The sequence below is a fragment of the Lygodium microphyllum genome, chromosome 2 (genome assembly GCF_053477565.2).
Source record: "Lygodium microphyllum isolate KBCC chromosome 2, Lygodium_microphyllum_v1.1.10, whole genome shotgun sequence".
In the NCBI taxonomy this organism is placed as follows: domain Eukaryota; kingdom Viridiplantae; phylum Streptophyta; class Polypodiopsida; order Schizaeales; family Lygodiaceae; genus Lygodium; species Lygodium microphyllum.
The window spans coordinates 17180032-17198211 of NC_141136.1; the positions used below are offsets into that span (position 1 = coordinate 17180032).

The following is an 18180-nucleotide window of genomic DNA, read 5'->3' on the forward strand; positions in this document are numbered from 1 at the left end:
AGTCAAACAATGCATGACTAACTATACTAATCGCTCTAATTATGCCAGCTACTATAGGTAGGTACATAGTGTTAAGTCAATGGTGGTCATGTAAGGATCGTAATGACCACCAACGTACTAAGTGTATATGTGCAGACCCATCTAACCAAGTGGTCCATCATCAATGTCTGCACATGTTAAGCTTGCCATCTCAACACAGATTGTCCCCAATTAAATGATGAGAGGGCCAAGATGGCCAAGTTCCTATATGCATCTATTGTGGGCAGCTTGATGTATGCCATGATAGCCACTAGATTTGATATAGTGTTTCTAGTTGGAGTTATGGCTCGTTATATGGCAATCAACATTGAGATGTTGTGAAGGGCATCATGCGATACCTTAAGGACACTATAGACTTATACATTTGCTATGGCAGCTAGGATATTATCAATTTTTTTTAGTTGTGTTACTTGAGACGTATCTGTATTTGCTTGTATGATAAGTTTTTATGAGTGGTTTTACTTTGTGATATCATGGTTTTGGTGACTTGTTCTAGTAGTGGAACACTTACTATTAGTAGAGGAGTTCATGCTTTGATTGTGTACAACAAGAGAGATTCCTTTAAGTTGTGGTGATAGCCTTTGTATGGTTCAACATTGAAAGACAAGAGAAGATTCTATCAATGATTTATTGATGAATTTCTTGTGTACGTGTAAGATAGAGATCTTTGTTGTCTTGATGCTTTCCCACTAACTCAAGCAGTGCAACTAGTGAGTCAAATGATGAGGAGGGATCTATTGATACGATCATACAGGAGATGAGATAGCTTGGATTTCTTGGGACTCATGTGCTTATGTGAAGTTTTTGATAGGATGGCAGCATGGAAAGCAAGGATGGTTTGCTACTAGAAAGGATGATTGTGTTAATGATAATGCCCCCCTCTTCTCTACTTAATGAGGAGCCAATATTCTTAGAAATTTGTGAATCACTTCAATTAATAAGAAAAACCTTGAGCATGTAAATAAATCAAGATGCATATTGGTAATTTTCACATCACCCCAAGTGCTAAATAATGCTATTTGAGCCCATCTTGCTCTATCACATCATCATCCTTGAAGCTATCAACATTAGGTGACATATCCTTCTTTAGCCCTATTGAGACCTGTCTAGATGTGTCTTGACTTCTCTAACCATGTTGTAGTTCTAGACTTGTCTAGACATGTGAGCCAATAGTGCATTAAAATATAAAGTAAAACATGGAAACTACATGTATAGAATGAGTGCTTCTAGCTAGACATTACAAGGTGTTGAAAAACATGATGACATGATGGAATTGAGGCAAAAGCTATGGTGAATGGGAATGACAAAGAGAACATATTGATGTATAACATCTATTCATTTACTATCATTTTAAATTGGCAAATGACTACATGGAAATCATTTCCTTACATGTGGATACAACATTCACATTTTATAATACATAAAGGCACTACATTTCCTTTAAAAACTTTACTTGTGTAATAGTAATAACAATCATGACATATTTGGAATTAATAATTCAAAACCATCTTTCAAAACAAATGGTGTACAATGAAAATTCACTTATTTTTTCCATTTAGTTTGACATTTCCTATACAAGATTATGTAGATGAGAACTTTTCTTTGGGATAAAAGTAGTAAGTAGGACTTTATAAATATTAACAAAAGAACATGTAGATGAGAACTTTGCTTTGGGATAAAAGTAAAAAGTATCACTTTATGAATATTAATAAATGATCTCAATCGTGCAAAAATAGATGATCCCAAATGACACATGTTTGCTTCACTAGTTATGCCACCTTGATGGAAAATGTAATAGTGTGTTTGATATAAAAATTTTAAATTTTAATCATCTACCTTTCTAATGGAAATTCAAAGTAAAGAATTTCTAGTAGATAATTGTGTACAAACCAATAAATATAGCTACAAAGGTAAGGAAGGAAACAATCTCCTTAGCTTCATGCAAAGCTATTGGTGAAGCAACATTTGCCACTACACTAGCCTTACTTCTTCCTTCTCCACATATTCAAGTTCTAGATGTTAGGATTCTCCACGTTGTAATACTGTGTGTGTGTGTGTGTGTGTGTGTGTGACATATTGGAGTTGGGGGTCATTTAAATTGTCCATGTCCCCATATTTGGACACGGATTCAGGGTTTGGAAGGAGACAAATTAGAGTTACATTTATCAAGCCAAATAGTTAGAACTTAGGGTTAAGGTTTTGAAAGCAAGGTGCTAGGAAAAAATGTTTCTTGGAGGGTGAGGAAGGGGAATTGTAATCTCTCTCTCTCTCTCTCTCTCTCTCTCTCTCTCTCTCTCTCTCTCTCTCTCTCTCTCTCTCTCTCTCTCTCTCTCTCTCTCTCGTGTGTGTGTGCATTCTCCACACTCCATGCAACTCCATGAACTAGTATCAAAGCTACTAACAGTTTGACATGCACAAAGATGTCAACAAATACTCAAGGTGAGGCTAAGGGCTTAGTTTACTTCATTCTTTTAACATGAGACTATTTCAAACTCTATTTTTCACTTGTAATTGCACATGCTTTTTCGTCTTTTTCTACAATTCTATATAAACTATTTGAAACCTGTAGATCATGTCACAAGTTGTAGTCCTATTACCTAGTAAAGGTAACATATTACAAACTTTTGGATACACAATGTATTAAATTGCAAATTGTTTTATAGAGATCGTAGATTGCATACGACCTACATATGATATCAACTCTATGAGATATAACATGAGATTCAACATATGAAGTGTGCTATAGTGAGTGGGCATTTTGCAAACATTGTTTTTAATTTTACTCCAATGGTTATCAATCTCTGATGTACTTTTGGACACCATTATGATGTTACGTTCATGAAGACTTGTTGACATAATAATATAGTACACTAGTTCTATGTAGTGATTTTTCACAACTTCTAGACAATATTATATGCCTCATTATTCATCAATGACTCATTTGTCTTGTTCTTAATTCAAGTTATGCTAAGCAATTGTTGTAGAAATTCTACCAAGCTTTTTGTGCAATTCTCATGATTTGTTGGTTGTTTATACTTGAAGCTAGTTGTTGTTTGTGAAAATGGCTTCATCGTCTACTATGGGTAAAGAACTCTATAATATCAAAGAAAATTGATGGTGTAAAATTTAGTTTGTGGAACGCAAGATATCCAAATACAAAAGAAGTAATTGAAGTCGATAATAGGTATAGATGCAAAACTTACAAACATATCTGAAGAGGATCAAAAGGAGTTAGATACAATGGCTAAGTCCACTATCAGATTGCACCTGGAATAATTATTTTATTTTACTATTGTGAATGAAACCACTACATGTGACTTATGGAAAAGGTTATGCAAAACATATGAGGAGACTGCCACAAATGAGATGTACTTGCAATTGTTTGGGATGCAAATGAAGGGTATTGTATTGCCTCCCACTTCAATGAGTTCAACATAATATTCAAGCCAAATGTTGGCATAAAAACTAAAGTCCAAATATGAGGTTAAGGCAATCTTTCTATTGTGTTCCTTGTCTGCATCTTGGGACACCTTTAGGACAGCCATCAATAATTTAGCTCCAAATGGTGAGTTGAAGTTTAATTATATTGTGGGTAGTTTGTTGGCTAAAAAGATACATAGGAAACCAATGAACCAAGGCAAAAATGGTTAATCATTGGCAACTTGAGAAGAAAGAGGTAGAAAATAGTATAAAAGGAAGAACCAATACCGTGAGCAATTACATAGTAAATCCAAAAAAGACATTAAATGATTTCACTCTAGTAAAATAGGACATATCAAGAAGACCTATTATAAATGGAAGTAAAACCAAAAAGGTAAGAAGAAAGATGACAAGGATACTAACAAGAAAGAGGAAAAACCCAAAGCAAAGGTTAAGAAAGTGAATTCATTACTGCATATGAAGACCATGGTGAAATATTGTTTACATCTAGTCTTCTTGCACATGTATCAATTATATGAAATTAGCACTTTAATCAAGATTGGACAATGGATTTTGGCACTTGCTTTCATGTAACACTTCATAGGGAGTGTTCTATTCATATGACATTAGCAAGTGTGGATTTTCCCGCCTTGGGAATAACTATGTATGTGATATAGTGAATGTAGGAGATGTGGAGTTTTCATTCAAAATGGCTCTACCTTTATCCTTAATAATGTACAAGGTCTATCCAAGCCCACAAAGAGCTAAATTTCTACTAGTCAACTTGACAACTTGGGGTATTTCACTACATTTGGTAGTCAATCATGGAAAGACACAAAGGCTTGCTTGTTCCAACTAAAGGAACCAAATGTGGAACATTGTATCTTCTTCATATATCCCTTGTAAAAGATCATACATTGCAATAACTAAGCAACCAAGTATATCCTTGTGGTATCACTAGTTACGTCATATGTCTAAGAAAGGAATAGAAATGCTTTCTCATTTGGGATACTTTACTAATTATCTATTTTGATTTCCCTATACGTAAGCATTGTGTATAACCTTGTATCCTCTTCATATATCCCTTGTAAAAGATCATATAATTGTAACTGAGCAACCAAGTATATCCTTGTGGTATCATTGGTTACGTCATATATCTAAGGACGGTAAACATGTCATTCAACCCATAAGAGAAACTTAAACAAAAAGAAGAGTGAGCCACTTGACTTAATACACAATGACACATCCATACCTATACCTACAAGGTCTTTAGGGGAGTATCTTATTTTATGATGTTTATTGATGATGCCACTAGGAAAGTGTGGACTTTTCCTATGGCTAGGAAAGATTATGCATTTTCGTGCTTCCAAAAAATTTTGGCATTTGCACAAAATCAATTTGGAAAGAGTTTAAAGTGTCTTGTGACTGATAATGGTGGATAGTTTGTCTCTCATAAATTTAAAAGTTTTTGTGAAACACGTGACATTAAGAGGGAGATCATTGCACCTAGTAATCCTATACAAAATGATGTGGCAAAATGCATAAACAATATCATTAATCAAAAAATCCTAATTATACTTTCAAATGTCTTACTCAAGGTTTTTGGACTAAAGCTATGGTGATGTTTATACATTTGATAAACAAATCACGAAGTACTACATTAGATTGTGGCATTCTTGATGAGGCTTAAACAAGCAACAAGCCTTCATATAATCATGTAAGAGTATTTGGTTGAGCAACTTGTGTGCATATGTCAAAAGAGAAGTGCAATAAGTTGAGACAATCATGAAAATGCATCTTTGGAGTCTATGGACAAAGTGGAAAAATGGATTACTGCCTTTGGCATCCAGAAGCTAGGAAGATCATACGTAGTTACAATGTGATGTTTCATGAGAAAAAGATACCAAACAACCCCTCAAGGAAGTGGAAATAAGAAGAGTTACTTTTCAAGATACATTTCCACTTGTTATACTACAACAAGGGACAAATGCTAGTGCACCAAGTGTGTAGATAGAGGGCTCAAGTGGTGTTTTTGCTAGTGAGCAAGAAGCTAATAAATTTATTGAGCAATAGGTTAAGAGCCCTTTGGTGTCTCACAAAGAAAAGGTGGAGGCTAAAATTCCCACTCAAAGTCAACCCATTGGGTTATGAAGATCTACTTGTTTCTCTTATCCCCCTTGAGAGATTTCAACTTGGGGTTGATTATGTGATGCTTGTAGATTGTCAGGAGCCATCATATTACAAAGAGGCCATGAATCATGATGAAAGGCTTAAGTGGAAGATAGCTACGCAATCAAAATTACACTTTCTCATGAAGAATCAAAATTGGGAATTGATTCATTAGGGCAAGAATGCTTTGATATGTAAGTGGATTTATAACACTAAGCCAAAGTACACAAACACATTTGGTAGCCAAAAGGCTTCAAGCAAGAGCACGGTTGGATTTGTGCTTGCCTTAGTGGTTAAAGAAGACATGGACCTTATGATGTCGGATGTAAAGATAGCATTCTTACATGGTGACCATCATGATGAGATCTATATGCAACAAAGGGCTTTGTGATAAAGGGCAAAGAAAAGCTTGTCTACAAGCTAAATATGAGTCTTTATGGCTTAAAGCAAGGCATACCACAATTTTCCATAACTTCTTTTCTCTTTTACAAAGACCTAATGGCATTCGCTTTAGTCACAATGCCTCTTTTAGTTTTTATAATTACAAAATGCTCTCTTTACCACTTTTTTAACTTCTTCAAATATTGATTCATGGTGTGCTTTAAATACATATTCTCTTTCTCAAGCAAATCCTTCTCTAATCATAGGATCAATCCATCCACGTCAAGATAATGTGTGTATCCTAGAAACCTATTACACTCATCACCAATAAAGTTACGCAAAGATGTCACATCCTTGAATGGAGGTGTGGACTTTTTCAAAGGGTCTACGGGATAAAGCTTTCCATCAACCCATAAAGCTATTTTTTTGCTCTCTACATCATGCACAAGTGCTTTTCATTGTTAAATAAAAGGAAAGATTCTCTCTAAGCTAAGTTGGCATTTCTTAAGATGCCCATTTTCAATAAACTAAACCTAATGTGAGGTTGCATATCTGGAATGGTGGGACCATCAAGCCCTCTTGTTGGGTAGATTGCAATGAAAGTTCAAATTGGTGTGTCTACTACAAACTTTGAGCTTTCTTTGCTCTATTTCATGCATAGGGATTGCATAGTCAATTCAAAGCTAGAGTACAATCCAACTATGTTGGAGATAGCTTAAAACCATTAAGAAAGATAAGTCTTGAAAGACTAGAGTTTGTCAAAGCCCCGTGATTGGATATAACCCACCGCTATTAATCTCACAAATGATCAAGACCGAGTCAGTAGTGCAATGTGAGATAGAGAAGATGTTTGCACACCACTCATCATGTCTAAGGCCCTTTTCTAAACAATGAATTTTATTCACAAACTTATATGAGCTCTTCAAGTAGAGATTCTCTACACTTGGTCTAGAGGTATCCAAACATTTGGCATTGTAGGTTGACATGACATACTAGTTTGCTCAAACAAGCACATGTCTACAACTACATTGACTATATCTAGATCACCTCCCACCTCTTTTTTACAACCTAGTGTCACATTGATTCTACGAATGTACATTGTAAACTTTTGGGATGCTAGATATTCAACCTAAACCCAATATCACTATCAATTTCAATCTACAAGTTATTTGACTCCGATATGGCCCTTCCATTGTAAATAATCAAGATTTTTATTGAAATGTCAAGATGTAAAAACTATCAAAATACTCATATGTGGTTGTAACCCCAATATTACCCCTCCAATTCCCAAAAGCCCCTACATGTTTGGCCAAAGGTTCATAAGATAACCCAATTCTTAATCCATCATATCTATGAGGTGCCTCCTCTAATAGACCCGGAGGAGTCCTCTTAGTAGCCGATTGAAATTCATATCCATGCACATCACCATCCCGTCTCCCCATGGAAAACCTTGGACTTAGTTAAACATGGGAATCTCAATTCTACTTCACAAGGGAAGCATGGACAAGTCACCCCTAACAGCAATCTAACACCCACCTAAGAAAGACCACTTTGTAATCAATCAAAGGCAGGAGTGAGGGTAACACCGCACTGGTTCAAAGAGAGTGAGAGACGAGGGAGAGTGTAACTCGATCCCCCTACCCATAAGGTAAAATCTCCAACTCCAGCCCCCTAAAGCAATGTTAAACCTAGTAAACTAATACTAGCAGTATTGAGAGGGTCACAATTTAATCAGCCCTATCTAGTGTTGGAAAGTTACCCGACTTATCGAGTCCACCCAACCATAAGCGTTCGACCGTCAGGATTGAAGCCTCCCACTTTTCTAATTGGGTTTGCTTAGTTTTCTAATTAGCAAAGCACACTACCAAGCTATTTGGACATATAAAATCAGCTTCCTTTTATTACTCCATTAAACTAGGTTCATTAAACTCAATTTAGCACATAATAAACAATTCAAAAATCATATACTTTATTTCACCATCACTCCACAGAGTGGTGCAAAACTATCTTTCCACAGAAAGACACTATCCAACCTAGGATAGGACCTTCCAATCCCTCGGGATTGGGCTGTATATGATCGCACTCCATCTACAATCAACAAGGAATTTACTGGCTCAGAGCCCCTCTAAGCTTCCTTGAGCCTCCAAAGCTGTCCTACATAACAAGGGCACTTATCACTCGGCCCTTTGCCCTCTCAGGTGCTCGAGTGATCAAATATCAAAAACACCCACTCCCTCAAAAGCATAAGACTCGCACCCACATGTGAGTTTTTCCACACTCTGCAGAGTGTAAGAAAGCATTGTAAGTTTAATTAAGTTATAACTAACGTAATCCTTTTCCAATGTACTAACCTAGTTATCTCCATTCGACCATCCATCGTGATTACGGAGCATGACCGCAACCTCAACTTGTTGTGGTCCTTTGGGTTGAATGGATCCAAGGCTAACTTTCATTTATGCTTCGGCATCGTATTGAGTTTCCTCAACAGTGACTACTTCCTTGCATTGGGAAGCTCTCCGAGCATGACCTCACTCAACATCTCAACGTCTCTTGGGAGCCATGGGAAAATTTTGATGGATTTGAGCAACACTTCTGCATAGGTATAGAGAGAGAGAGAGAGAGAGAGAGAGAGAGAGAGAGAGAGAGAAAGAGAGGCTGCTTGCAACAAAGGTTCATCACATTAATAATAGAGCAATTTTAGCACAGATTGTGTGTTTGTGTGTACCTCTTGACGTGACGCTCTATCCCTATTTATATAATAATGGGCAAGGAAAAGAGGAAAGGAGAAGTAAAGAGAAAATGCTTACTTTTTAACATTTTTTGGTGACGTCATCAATAACAAAGAGAGCACACTTTCTTTAGTGTTTTTAACATTATTGATAACATCAAGAAGAGGGCTCCATTTTTGTAGCGTGAAAATAAAAATTAACGAATATATAGATGCTCGAGCACGCACCGCACACCATCGGAGACAAGCATCACTCCAAGGCGTGCGATCGAGGCATAAACCTTGGTATACTTGGCAACATGCTTTGTTGGCAATATTGGCTACACGTGAGAAACTCCCACTAGCTCATCAAAAAATATTCCGAAGAGATCACCCATCTCGACAATGTCATCACCCAAGTGCACTTAACTGCCAAGTGACTATTTACGAACTAATTCTTTTTGTTGTTTGATACTACAAGCATAGTTTTAATAAGCTTGTCTTGGGAAGATTTCCCAAGTCTTACTTTCATAAACTAGCATATAATACCTCATTAATAATAACAATTATCTTCATAATTAAAACTAATAATAAAAATGTGCAATCTTTACCATCAATTTTTGAAATGTATACACACATTGTTTATTAAAATAAACTAAATAATGAAAACATTGCAATATCCGCTAAGTTATTGCAAGCAAAAACACGCCCAACTTGAGAAATGATATGAAAGCTGAATGGCATATATTCATGAGAAAAATAGCTCATGATTCATAAACAATACCCCTTTTAGTGAGATTGTTCGTATTGATATTTGAATAGAGTATTCACAAATGAATCCTTAAAGACACAAATCTATCCATGTCCAAAGGAATCCTCAAATTTATGAAAAAGGGCAAACTAGCTAACTTTTGAACTAGATTGACCAAAACATCCACGCATATTTTGATAATGTTTCAAACTTGATAGGCAATTTGGAAATTTCTACAACCTACATTACAATTATGTTTGTTTTTCTTTTTGTTATTATTCTCCATCTTGACGGATACCTCTTTTCAAGATTAATGCTCTTGCTACTATTATCTCCATTTCAAATATATTATATCATTTGAAGATCAAGGATTCAAGCTTGGGAGGCTAATTTGTGCAACAAGCATGACTAAGTTCCCTCTTTAATCCTTGCCAAAATTAAGTTCATGAGGCATTTGTGGGCATCAGCCTGATTTTCATGCTAATTATGGTGATCCTTTGCTCAATCTTTTCATGACACTACGAGTGTATCTAACTTGGATAGGGAATGACCATGCTGATTCAAGTACTTCACTTTCCTATACTTGTGAGTTTACTAGCATAGATAACCTATCCAAACTACTAGAACAAAAGGCATTGGTTGAAATGCCCATGGAACCCATTTCCATTTGAATGCAATTGCAAACCCACAAAACATCTGCCAATGAAGAATGGGTTGTTCCCATGTTAAATGAACTCTTATATCATGGAACTGTGTATACTTCTTCTACCATGCATCCTTTTACCTTCATAGAGGAAAGGACAAAGAATAATGTTCACTTTAAAGGTGGACCTTCACAAAATTGGCCATCCTTTACAAATAGATATTCAGCTCTGTTGACAAGCTGGTTAGTGTACAAATGAGAATTCTTTAAGGTGTGCATGTTAGCATTGCTCAAATGCATGTTCTCATATTTGCATGTCAAGGTATACTCATACAAGTGTTGATCTGTTCACCTTGTTACAATGTGTTCAACATGGAGAAACGTAAGCATGTCAGGAGCCTAGCAAGAGCTCACACTTATGTTCACCTCTTGATTGGCAAACGGTGTGGCTCTGCAGCACTGCCTTCTGGGAACCTGAACCACCAACACAGCACACTCAATTAGGTGCTGGATGGCAGCTGGCACTAAAGTTATAAATGTAGAAATAAGCCGTTAGTGAGAAGACTAGTCCCTTTCCACCAATACCCTAAATCAATGAATGTATTCTACACATGCACACACACGCACACACGTGCATATACAGAAAAGAGAGAAACATCAAAAAGGCAACTAATTTCAAATAAGCAACATCAAACATCTCCCATTGAAACATGACATCACATCGAACACAGAGTGGCAGGCAAACAACATCTGGTTTCATGCAAAATTAAGGACATCAACATTAACCCAAATGATATGATATGAATTATATCTTCACTTTGTCTCTACGATGGTTCTGGCATCAAATTTGGACTTGGTCCAATCGAATTGAATATTCCAGTTAGCTTGAATGAAATAATGCAAGTCACACCTACAAAATAGTAGGCCAGCTATAGAATTGCCTATAAGAATCCTAAATATAGTACATAGATGTGGAAGTCTCCTAGAAAATGGAAAAAATGGCACGTCATTTAGCATGCTACTCCCCCCCAACTAAGACTACGCATTCTCCTTCACTGCAATACTCCTTGAGGTGCAAGTGAGTACTAGATGTAAAACCATCTACGGTGGAACTTGGACCTGCTAATTTAATCTATTCACACTACTAACTTCACATTCAGTCGCAGAAGTGTCTACTGCTAACCCAAGTGAAAGTAGGATTGCTTAAATTCAAGCTTGGAGTGGAATTCCAACAAGAACTCTATCTGAATGTTGAGGCATTGTCTAGAGCAAGCGTCCAGTTTGTTTGTTGTCCATCTTCTGAAAATTTGTTACCAGTCCAGACTGTTAGACTAAATAAAAGTACAATGCATCAGAATCTCCAAGAAACCCCTCGTCTCTGGAAAGCTGAATTAAAAGCTGAAAGCTTCCCATTGACCTGAAGGGCAGGGGACTGGGGTGTGGATGCTGCTGAAGTGGCTCGTATAGGGACATTGCCAAAGCTGAGATTGGTGGACACTATTGAACTGACAAGTATTGGAAAATTGCCTCCAGTGGCTAGAAAGCTGGGTGGAGAAGATATATATCTGGTTATTGTATCAAAGAATATAAACAACTACTATCCTGTTCCAAATTGACATTAAAACTAGAAACTATATCTTACCTCAACTATCCAGACTTCATTTGAAGAAGTTAAACTAGAAACTTCCAGAAAAGCAGAGTATTCATGACCCCACAAATGGACAATCTCAAGAGTCCACAAGCTCAAGAAAAGGGGACTCCCCCACTTTTTTCCCCTGAGAAAAAGCACACACACCCAAACACCGCATGTTTTGTTTTCTAAATATTTCACAAGAGTGGGCAAAGACTGCACTAGCATTATTTCCTTTGTGCAGATAGGATAGCTCACAAGCCGAATGGACAATGCAGCTTGATCGCACTGAGACCCTCCTCTTTGGTGACCCTACCAAGTAGGACTGACCTAGTGTTTGAGTGGTTGAGAGCCCAAACTTATATGAGCAGACTATGAGGACATAGATGTCAATCAAACACTGCACCCAGTAAATACATAACCTCATGATTATGAGCCAACTGCTACTGTGGACACCCCCCCCCCCCCCCCCCTCGAGGAATGAAGCTCTGGGATGCTAAAATGCTAGAAACCTGCACTATTGACTGCATTGGAAAGTCTAATTGTTGGAGTTCAACCATAGAAGGTTGAAAGCTTTATGGTCAAGGGTTGTGTTGATAGAGAAATTGATTCTGGACTGTAAATAGAAAAGTTGACTCTATGGAAATTAGGAAAAATACCTGAGAAATCGCCTGTGTGGCCTCCTAAAACATCAACAGGTGGAGACATACTCACCCTCCAATGGAATTCAAGCAATTTGTATGGCTAGGCGATTCCAGCTGGAGATGCCAAATCCTCTGCATAAGCAATTGGAAAGAATGATCTTTCTTGTTGAGAGCTGGGCTAAACAGAAAACATGGGATTCGAGCCTAACCTGAAGAAGATGATCTACGAAAACTGTAAACCTGTGGCCCTCAGGGTAAAATGCAGCAGGGCAAGTCTGATGAGAGGACAAAACTGGGAGAAAACAGCCTGCTGCTGTCCTGAGAAAATGGACGGGCAGCAGAGCATGTCTGATCTGATGTTTTGTGAGACCAATCCAATCCAAAAATATATGAAAGCAACAACTTAGATGAGCTGAAAAGCCTCCCAGTTTTGTTGATGAAGCACTCTTAGTAAGACTGCTGGAGAAAAGAAACTGGCCCATGTCTGTGATGCCAAGGTCAAGGGAGAAAAACAGAGGTGCTGAGGATGATGCATTTCTCATGCACAAAGAGTCAACAAGTAGGATTGACCCTTGCTTGCCTGTAATGGCCCAGCTATCTGCTGTGCTTGTGTGCAATACTATAGTTCAACAAGACTTAGGTTCACAAATGTAGCAGTTACATCCAGGGTGCTAAGACATAAGTAGAATAGGATTAAGTTTATTTGTTAGAAACTCCCCTGGGTGATGTACCCACTGTACACAAACATTTGACAAAGCATGCACAGAACCTTTGTCTGATCTTGTTATTGGAAACCCCACATGCCAACAGCACAACAAAGAGCACAAGGGTTCTTCGGCTACTTTCTCAATTTTCAACCAATGTAAAATACTCCGTTCTTACAGTAACAAAAAATTGTTGCTTCAAATATTAACAAATCTCACCTTGAACCATTGATCACTCATGGGCTTGCTTATGACTTGAATCCTGTGCACATCTTTCAACTTGAGTGTATAAGAGAAGCAGAATGACCACCGCTTAGTAGAATCAACTGTAAAGCGGCCTTTGTAAAGATTGATGACATCCAAACCTTGTGAATAACCAGTCTCCCAAAAGAATAAGAAAGGTTTTTTGCAAATTGACTTCACAGCCAGCCTAGTGTCAAAATCAAATTCCCCTCTTCCAACTTTTTTGTTCCAAGCCTTGAAAGTGATTTCAGGCTTTTCTAGTTCTCTAGGAAGAAGTACATATGGGTATACCTGCACAACAAAACCGAATGATATTGAAATGGTAAGTTTCAGATTCCGGTCATAGCATATGCTGTGCTGAAGAAAGCTACTGGGCTCCATCTGCATGGATTTTGTCAAATGTCGCATGCTGTCCATGGCACTGTAACCAGGAAACACAGGTTCAACCTCATCCAAGTGATGCAGAGAGATAAATGGTGCAATAGGATGTGCAGCCAGCAGACCAAACGCATTTCCATGTATGTCAAACTGTAGAGCACAAATGATATGGCATTAGATGAAGCATCACTTACATCAGATATAAACTCCACAAATATGCTCTCCAACCTGATGAAATCCAACTTCTTTAGTAAGTGGCACTCCAAGTTCAGTAATGCAGGCATGCAACCGATCATCACTTCCAAAGAGAAAAGGATATCGTTCCAAGCACTCATCCAAAAAAGTTGTGAGAGCCTCTGCAAGTGCATAACTGATGGCTATGCCTCCACCACCAAATGCCATCCCATGGCTAAAGTAGGTATTTGATGAGTGACTCTCTGAAGGATTGCCTATGTAGTACATTTCTCTGGGATCGTACTTCCTAAGAACCCGAACTAAATTGCTTGGCGAATACACAGTGTCATCATCGCCCATGACAAACCAATGCACGTCAGTTAAGCTTAATCTGAACATCTCTTGAACAATTCGTGCTATCCGGATTCCAGATGGGTTCCCACTTGGGTTGGTATAGCTGAAGCCAGTGATGTTTTCAGAAACCATGATTGGAGGCAGCGGCTCATCAGGATCCTGCTTCACAGTTTCTTCCAGCCAAACAAAACCCTGCATTTCCCCTGGCCTCCACCACAACTTCACATACTCCTTGCGTCGAGGCCAGGTTTGAGCAGACCCTGCTATCCCAAAGACAATGTTATTCAGGTTCAAGTCATGGAAGTTCTTGATGGCCTGCCCAAATGAAGGCCACCAATGCATCCCATGCTGTTGGTCTGGCTCAGGAGGCTCCCAAGGGAACATTGCAAGAGGATTGCTTGGTCTTGATTCAATGCTGGAACAGGGTTCCCAAGAAGGCAATATGAGAGAAAGCCAAGCACAAGTCGCCAATGCAAGTGCGAGAACGGCAAGCAGGCAGGTGCTGACCACGCCTTGGCTTTGCTTCCATCTCTTGGCGCTCTTACGTATGCTCAAGGAACACTGCTCTGCTGCTGCTGCTGCAGGATGGTGATGATGATGAGTCATCCTTTCCCAATGCAGAAAATGTCATAGCCTTGAATGCTGGAATTAAAATGAAGGGGTTCACTCACAACAGAGCAGCCAAAAGGAGGAGCGAAATAGAAACAACAAGCCTACAAGGACTTGCACCCACCTCGTATCAACGGCCAAGATGAAGAGATGTGAGACTGCCCGAGGGCGCGGATTGATGCCTGCCACAAGATTGCTCGGAGCGTGCGAAGGGGATGTGCTGTGTCCCCATTATCCTCCTGCGTCTCTTTCTCTCGCCTTGGCTTTCCTCTTCAGGAAAGAAAGGGCACGGCCTGCCTGCTCCTCCTGGGATATCTCTCATCTCTCTCGCTCCCCGGATACACACCAACCACAACAAGCAAAAAGTATTATTGATTGATTTGGGAGGGGTGGGAGGGCTGCTTTGCTTGACAATCCTGCCAAATGTGGGGGTGATTTTTGCTTGTTTGGTGTTGGAAGGAAAGGATCGATCGTGCGTGTGATCTGTGGTTTTCTCTCTCTCTCTCTCTCTCTCTTCCTCTTCTGCGTGCGTTTTTGCTCTGCTTCGAAGCGATTTTCAAACGTGCGGGCTGGCTATTCCGAAACCGTAAAGACGATGAATGATCATGATGATAACAGTGGTGATAGATGATGGGGCGGGGGGTAATGTGAGAGAGAGAGAGGGGAGAGGGAGGGGATGTGAATGTGAATGTGAAGGAGCGGCACTTTTATTCAAAAATGTGCACACCATAACTGCCGGCTCACCTTCCTTTATTTATTTAACAGACATTAACAAAATGCAAGGAAAGAGAGGGCAGCCAAAGCACAAACGCTTGTAGGTTTAGCTACTTGTAACTTGTGCCTAACAAAGACCCATGAACTAGATTATGGGAAAAAACTGCAGCAGTCCTTGGGCCCCGTTCTAGTGGATGAACTACACTATGTCGTCAAAAAGATGAAGATGGGTAAATCCCTTGGGCATGATGGAATATCTACAAACATGTATGAAGCAATATGGAATGCATGTGAGAAGGCTATTTGTGCATTTGCAAATGCATGCATGAAGGCAAGAGAAATCCTAACATATGTGAACCAAGGGAGAATTAAGTTACTGCCAAAAATGGTGGTAAGGATAAAACAAGGTCAATGGAGGACACTAATGCTAAATGTCTCCTGTAAAATGATCGCTAAGGCCATAGAATTAAGAATGAAGTTTGTCCTTTCCTAAATATTATGCAAAGCTCAATATGGACTCATGTATGGCTGCGAGATACAAGATGCTATCTTAAATCTAATGGTGGTTATAGAACATGCTATTGAGATTTTTCTTTTTGGGGGAGTGAGGGGGTTGGTTGCGGGGGGGCCAATTTCATATTGGCAAGCATGGACTTAGATAACACCTATGAGAGGCTAAGATGGGACTTCTTGCTAGCCATGATGGAAAAACTAGGCTTTGGAGTCAAGTTTTGCAAGATGGTTGGAACTTTATTCACCAACACCACCACAGAGGTTTCACCAATGCCACCATAGGGGTATGCCAATGGTTTTCGGTCTCATTCATTCAACTTGCAAAGATCTATCAAATAAGGGTGTCCTTTGGCACCACTTTTGTTTGCTATAGCAAAGTTGACCCACCCTGAAGGCTCTAGATTACAAGGTTGGAATCTACATGAGCTTGCAATGTGTACCCAACTATTTGTTGATAGTAATTTGAATATCATCAAATCTGAGAAGTCTAATATTGAGAGTCTACTTTAACTGTATGACCAATACACATAGGTTTCAGGTGCTTTTATCAACAAACCCAAAACTGAATTTCTTTTCCTAGGATTGGAAAACCTCCCTAACTAGTTCCATCAATTGGGATTCAATGTGGTAAAGACGGGGGAGGTGTTGAGGTACCTAGGTGCTCCTATTGGGTTTGCAATTATAGTGAGAGGCAAAAGATGGATTGGCTACTAAACTAGGAACGAAAAGGTCTTGTACTATGCCAAAGTACCCATCTCATTTGGTGGTTGCTTGATCATCATAAACAAGATTTTGATGTATGTAGCCGTGTTTGTAGTGGTTGTCATTCCATTTACCAAAAGGCAATGGGAGAGGCTAGAAAAGGTGTTGATAACCTTTTTGTGGAGCTTTGGAATAGGGGAGCATTGGCATGCCATAGTTTGGGACATAGTCTCTACTCCTACTAGAAGTTTAGGACTGGGATTAGAGAAATTGGAGGATAGAGTTAAGAGAATCTCCTTCAAGCTACTCATGTGATTGGAAGCAAATGAACCTTGGGTGGTCATAAGCAAGTCAATAATCAACAGAGCTGGCTTACTAAGAGAGGTATCTAGTTAGCACTTGCGTGGAAAGACAAAATAGCAACCTTGGTCGCCAAGATTAGCATTAAATGATCTGAGACCATAAGAAATCTAGTAAATGTACAGAAGGAGTGATTAAGGGACGACCCTAGAGAGGAGAAATTTCAATTTGGTGTCTTCCTCATGCATTTGAAGATAACCCTAAATCTAGTAAATGTACAGAAGGACCCTAGAAAGGAGAAATTTCAATTTGGTGTCTTCCTCATGCATTTGAAGATAACCATTCCCCTCATCAATAATAAGAGGCCAAGACAATCCAAAAGATTGCCGCAAAGGGTATCCTCAAGTGGCATGACATTTTGGATGGATCCAAAGCTGAGATATCTTGATCGAAAGAGAGAGCTTCCAAATTTGGCCTACTACAAAGGGTATGCTTGGGTGGTGTGACATTTGGGATGAATCTAGGGCTAAGATGTCTATATCAAAAGAGATAGCTCCCAAATTTGGCCTACTGCAAACGGTATGCTCAAGTGGTGTGACATTTGGGATGAATCTAGGGCTAAGATGTCTACAACAAAAGAGATAGGTACCAAATTTGGTCTAGATGACAACCGAGAAGGAATGGGTGAGAAAAGTGGCATAAAAGAAGAAACAAACATTACCACCCTCTACCAAGATCGGACCCCCAAGGGTACATGATTGTCTTGGCAATCACATGGGCAAGCTGACTATCAAAATGAAAAAGAAATGAGACTTTCAAAATGGCTCACTAGATGTCATTTCAAAGGTCAAAAATGCTTGGAAGGATAGTTATTCGTACACATGTACAACCACATGGAAAAGAAGGACAAAAAAGGTTTGGAAAGCAATACCAATTCGACAAACTAAACCTCCTACTTTGGGAGGCAGTGGCAAAAAAATTACCCCATCAAAGATAGGATAGGAAAAGTGACAAGAGTGAATCTAAATTTTGTGTTTTGTGTTGTGCATAGATGGTCAAGTACTCATTTTGGTCTTGTAGAGACACTAGAATCCTATGAAGAAAC

The 18180-nt window shown here is 38.8% G+C and overlaps 1 protein-coding gene across 1 annotated transcript in view; it reads right to left on the reverse strand.

The window, feature by feature from the left end:
• Nucleotides 1-9970: 9970 nt before the first annotated feature.
• Nucleotides 9971-18180, reverse strand: part of LOC148039518 (uncharacterized) — a 48042-nt gene continuing 39832 nt past the window's right edge. Inside the window, exons 3-6 of the mRNA XM_087690341.1 lie at nt 14971-15116; nt 13938-14815; nt 13308-13859; nt 9971-10584 (exon numbers count right to left, since the gene is read on the reverse strand). Of these exons, the coding sequence (XP_087546467.1) occupies nt 10510-10584; nt 13308-13859; nt 13938-14815; nt 14971-15116 (1651 nt within the window). The 3' untranslated portion in view covers nt 9971-10509. The remainder of the gene's footprint in view (nt 10585-13307; nt 13860-13937; nt 14816-14970; nt 15117-18180) is intronic.